The following is a 6,003-nucleotide window of genomic DNA, read 5'->3' on the forward strand; positions in this document are numbered from 1 at the left end:
TATAGAAGACTAAGCATAAGTAGGCAAAATGGAAAAGAATTAGATTATATTTTCTCACAGTAAATATAATGAATTCCATAATCACCTAAAGATATAGACTTATTTATTCATTCAACAAATATTTATTTAGCATAAGCTGTATGCCAGACTCTCTTTTATGTATTAGGGATAGAGAATGACCAAAACTGAGCCTCTAGCCTCATGGAACTTACACTACAACCAGAAGTGAATAGATCAATAATTTCATGCCAAGCATAGCATTAAGTGCCACAAAAAGAGATAATGCAAGGTAAGGGGATAAAAAGTGATGTGACTTTTATTTTAAATAGAATTGTCAAGGAAAGTATCCCTAAGGAGGTAACAGTTCAGGAAAAACCTCAATGAAAATAGGAAATGGAACATGCAAATATCTGGGGGAAAGTGTTTCTGGCAAAGGAAATAGCAAGTACAAGCCCTTGAGATGGGAAGGTGTTTGATGTAGTTAAAAACAAAAAGCAGCTCTGTGTAGCTCAAGCTAAGTGAGCAAAAGGGTAGAACAGTGAGAAGTAATAACAGAAAGGCAGTTAGAGGTCAGATTCCATAGGTTTTGTAGGCCAAGGTGTGATCTTTAGATTTCAAATAAGTGAGATGTTAAAACATTGGAGGGTTTTGAGTTTAGGAGTGGCATAATTTAGCTTACAGTATGAAAATTCACTCTGCCTGCTGCTGTGTGGAGACAGATTAAGTGGGAATGGGGATGGGAAGAAGGTGGAAGTCTGTTGCAGCTGTTGATGCAAGAGAAAATGGTGGCTTGGACTGGAGTATCAGTAGTGATTATAGTGAAAAGTGATCATACTTACACAATTTGGAAGGCGGAGTCAAAGAAAAATTTTATCTTGAAATCTTTTTGTATAGATTAAAATAATAGTAGTGATAACTACAGTTGATTCAACATCTATTACATACAAAGCACATTACTTATATTACATCATGCCACTTCTTCCAACAACTCTGGTATAGGCACTAGTGACATGAGAATGCAGTCAGCAAACTGGGAAATAGAGGGATCAGTTGACTTAGCCACTATCTACATCTAGTAAGCAGAAGTAGGATTTGAATCCACATCTATCTGATTCAAGATATCTCACCTCTGAGATTGAAAAAGTTACAGAAATCATAGTTCAATGGCTGTGAACCTATCAGAATGGATAACTTAACAGAAAGCTAGTAATTGTAGGAAACATGCAATGTTTGAGGTTAAATCTTGGCTTAATAAAGTTTACATTAGTAAGGTAATAAGATACCTTTAATAAGGTAACATACCTAATTATATATGATTATCTAAATATTTTCACATCTTTTAAACCCTGACAAGATAAATGATACAATTGATTAAAAAATCAGTATATTTAAAAACACAGAGACTTGAAAATTTACCCTGAAAAGATAATCAGATATGCTCACACATATTTTTCTTGAAAATGTCCAGTCCAGTATGTACAATAAAGCATCTGAATGTTTAATCAAAGAAGAGATATTACATTTGTTTTGTATAATGAAAGATAAATCATACCTGGGAAATTGGGCTTCCAACATTTTTTCCTCTATTTTAAAAATTGTGGTAGGGCCCCCTGGGTGGTGATGTCTGTTAAGCATCCAACTCTTGGTTTTGGCTCAGGTCTTGATCTCAGGGTCATGAGATCCAGCCCTGCACTGGGTTCCATGCTCAGCATGGAGTCTGCTTGAGATTCTCTCTCCTTCTTCCTCTGCCCCTCCCACTCATGCTTTCTCTCTCTAAAACAAACAAATAAATCTTTAAAAAAATAAAAATAAAAATGTGGTAAAATATACACTATTCATTATCTTAAACATTTTGGAAGTGTACATTTCAGTAACATTAAATATATTCACAATGTGTACAACCATCATTTCTATCTATATCCAAAACTTTTCCATTGTCTTCAACATAAACTCTGAACCCATTAAAAAATAACTGCCCACAATTCCACCCTCCTTTCAGCCTCCAGTAACCTTTACTCTACTTACTGTCTCTATGAATTTGCCTGTTTCAGGCACAAAATATATGTGAAATGATACAATATTTGTCCTTCTGTGTCTGGCTTAGCATAATGTTAGCATAATGTTTTCAAGATCCATTCATGTTGTAGTATATATCAAAATTTTGTTCCTTTTTATGGCTGAATAATGGCCCATCATATGCAAATACCACAGTTTTGTTTATTCTAACATTATTTGATGAACACTTGGGTTGTTTTTGGTTATTGGGAGTAATGATGCTATGAACACCAGTATACAAACATCTGTTGAAGTCCCTGCTTTCAATTCTTTTGGATATCTACCAAGGAATAGAATTTCTGGGTCATATGGTAGTCTCTATGTTTAACTTTTTAAGGAACCGGCAAACTGTTTCCCATAGTAGATGCACCATTTTACATTCCCGTCAGCAATTCTTCATATCCTCACTAACATATTTTATTTTCCATTTTCTTCATTATAACCATTCTGATAAGTGAAAAGTGGTAGCTCCTGCTTTTGATTTGCATTTCCCTAAGACAGTGATATTAAGCATCTTTTCATGTTCTTATTGGCCATTTGCATATTATCTGAAGAAATGTCTATTTGAGTCCTTTCCTTATTTTTGAATTGAGTTCTTTTTTTATTATTATAGTTAAATTGTAGTAGTTCTTTATATATTCTGCATATGAGTCCCTTATCAGATATATGATTTGCAAATATGTTCTCTTATTTTATAGCTTGTTGTTTTTGCTTTCTTGTTTGTGTATTTTGATGATACTTTTTTAATTTTGATGAAGTACAATTTATCTATTTTTCTTTTGTTGCCTGTACTTTGGTGTCATATCTATAAAATAGTTGCCAATCCAATGGCATAAAGATTTTTCCCCAATGTTTTCTCCTAAGAGTTTTATAGTTTTAGCTCTTTAGGTCTTTGATCCCATCTTGAGTTAATTTTGTGCATAGTGTAAGTTAATTTTGTGCACTTCATTCTTTTGAATGTTAAGGTTCCTCAGAACCATTTGTTGAAAAGATTGTCCTTTTACTCATTGAATGGTCATTTTCAACTTTTGTTGAAAATCAATTAACCATGTATATGAGAATTTATTTCTGGGCTCTCCATTCTATTTCATTGGTTTATATGTCCATCCTTATGCCAGTACCATACTGTTTTAATTACTGTAGCATTGTAGTAAATTTTGGAGTTAGGAAGTGTGAGTCCTCCAACTTTATTCTTCTTTTTCATAATTGTTTTGGCTATTTAGGACCCCTTGCAATCCAAAATGAATTTGAAAATTGATTTTTCCATTTTTGTGGGAAAAGGATACTGAAATTTTGATAGGGGTGGCATTGAACCTGTATATCACTTTGTATAGTATCAACATCTTAACAATATTAAGTCTTTTAATCCATGAACATAGGTGCCTTTTTATTTAGTTTTCTTCAATTTCTTTCAGCAATGTTTTGTAGTTTTTAGTGTACAGACCTCCCACTTCCTCAGTAAGATTTATTGTAAGCACTTAATTCTTTTAGATATTGTTTTAAATGGAATGGATTTCTTAACTTCCTTTTTGGATTGTTCATTGCTAATGTATAGAAGCATAACTGATTTTTGTGTGTGCAACTCTGCTAACTTTGTTTATGAGCTCTAATAGTGTTCTTGTGGATTCTTTGGTTATCTATATCTATATATATATATTTAGAGAGAGAGAGAGAGAGAGAAGATCATGTCATCTATCAACAGAGATAATTTACATCTTCCTTTCTAATTTTGGAAATTTTCTTCCTAATATTTTATTTTAATTCCAGTATCATTAACATAGTGTTATTATTTTCAGGTGTACAATATAGTTACACAACAATTCCATGTATCATCCAGGGCTTATCATGACAAGTGCTCTTAATATTTTAAAGCAATAAATAATATCAAGAATAACATAACTGCAAAAGAAAATCCAAAAAACAAAAAACAAAACCCCACCATAACAATTGTGAACACCGAAAGGTAACACTGGCTCTGATTCTGCTGTATCAGAGAATAAAGAATCTTATTTATATCTTTATACATTTATTTTATTTTTTTAAAAGATTTTATTTTTATTTATTTGACAGAGATAGAGACAGCCAGCGAGAGAGGGAACACAAGCAGGGGGAGTGGGAGAGGAAGAAGCAGGCTCATAGTGGAGGAGCCTGATGTGGGGCTCGATCCCATAACGCCGGGATCACGCCCTGAGCCGAAGGCAGACGCTCAATGACTGCACCACCCAGGCGCCCCCATTTATTTTATTTTTTCAAAAATATNAGCCTGATGTGGGGCTCGATCCCATAACGCCGGGATCACGCCCTGAGCCGAAGGCAGACGCTCAACGACTGCACCACCCAGGCGCCCCCATTTATTTTATTTTTTCAAAAATATTTTATTTATTTATTTGACAGAGAGAGAGCACAAGCAGGGGGAGCACCAGAGAGAGAGGGAGAAGCAGGCTCCCCACTGAGCAAGGAACCCTATGCAGGGCTCAATCCCAGGACCCTGGGAGGCAGATGCTTAACTGACTGAGCCACCCAGGTGCCCCTATCTTTCTACATTAAAAAATTTTTTTTCAATGAAATCTTATTTCTTAGAAAAAAAATTAAAGAAAAAATGAGATGCTTACCAGAAAGGGCAATGATAGGTAGATATTACTTAGACAATGAGACTAGGCTACACAAGATCTCTCTAATAAAGAGGTTAGTGGTTACCAACATTTATTTTCACCCACCAACAGTTATATAAATACATGGGAAGTCCCTGGGCCTGAACTGGCTGGATTTGTTGAGTCAAAAGTTGTGATCTCTCTGAAGACTTTCCTACACACCTCCCTCCACAGTCCAGACCATTCTATATCCAACATTGTTTGATACGAACTTGCAAGTTAACATGCCAATTTGGAATGCTCTTTGTACATTCTCATCATGGCTTTTATTTTTCTCATTGTTTTGTAGCTAGGTCGCCATTTGAAATGAACAACCAAACAGATGTCACTGAATTCATCTTCTTGGGATTTTCCAACCACTCCAAACTACAGGGTTTGTTTTTCCTGGTTTTCTTGATCATTTACCTGACAACACTCCTGGGGAACATGCTCATAATGACAGCCACTAGAATCAGTCTTGCTCTCCACACTCCAATGTATTATTTCCTCAGCAACCTGAGTTTCTTGGACATCTGCTATACATCCACCACCATCCCAGTCATGCTGGTGAACTTCTTCCGGGAGAAGAAGACCATCTCATATGAAGGCTGCCTTTCCCAGATTTTCTTCCTTGTGACATGTGCTGGCACTGAATGTGTCTTATTGGCTGCTATGGCTTATGACCGCTATGTAGCCATTTGCCACCCTCTTCAATATCCAGTCCTCATGAGTGTGAAGGTCTGTGGTTTTCTGGTGAGTGGGTCCTGGCTATGTGGGCTGGTGAATTCTGTGACACACACAGTGCTGGCAGCCACACTCACTCTCTGTGGGCCCAACCAAATCAGCCACTTTCTTTGTGACATTCCGTTGCTCCTGAAGCTCTCCTGCTCAGACACCTCTCTCAATGAATCCGTGCTCCATGTGGCCAGTGCCACCATTGGCCTGAGCCCCTGCCTGTTTACTGGAGTGTCCTACATACTCATCATCTCTGCCATTCTTAGGATTCCCTCTGCTCAGGGTAGGAGCAAGGCCTTCTCTACCTGTGCATCTCACCTTACCGTGGTTGTGGTCTTTTATGGAATGGCCAATTTCAACTATGACAGACCCCGAGAAGGTTACTCCCTAGACATGGATATTCTGGTCTCTGTGCTCTTCTGTGTTATAACCCCCATGTTGAACCCCATTATATACAGCCTGAGAAACAAGGAGGTCAAGGGTGCCCTGAGGAAGCTGGCTAGAGGGTATGTGATCCCTGGCAAAATTAGTGTCTAGATTAGTGGTCTTCAAACAGGTATGAAAAATTTCTAAGATTTTTTTT

General features: G+C 36.7%; 1 protein-coding gene across 1 annotated transcript; it reads left to right on the forward strand.

Annotated features, from left to right (window-relative positions):
- Positions 1-282: 282 nt before the first annotated feature.
- LOC100464763 (olfactory receptor 5V1) lies at positions 283-5,957 on the forward strand. Its single transcript, XM_011231486.3, has 2 exons — positions 283-289; positions 4,996-5,957. The coding sequence occupies exons 1-2, from the start codon at positions 283-285 to the stop codon at positions 5,955-5,957; spliced, it is 969 nt and encodes a 322-aa protein (XP_011229788.2).
- The last annotated feature ends 46 nt before the right edge of the window (positions 5,958-6,003 follow it).

Source organism: Ailuropoda melanoleuca, chromosome 2 (assembly GCF_002007445.2).
Source record: "Ailuropoda melanoleuca isolate Jingjing chromosome 2, ASM200744v2, whole genome shotgun sequence".
Taxonomy (NCBI): Eukaryota; Metazoa; Chordata; class Mammalia; order Carnivora; family Ursidae; genus Ailuropoda; species Ailuropoda melanoleuca.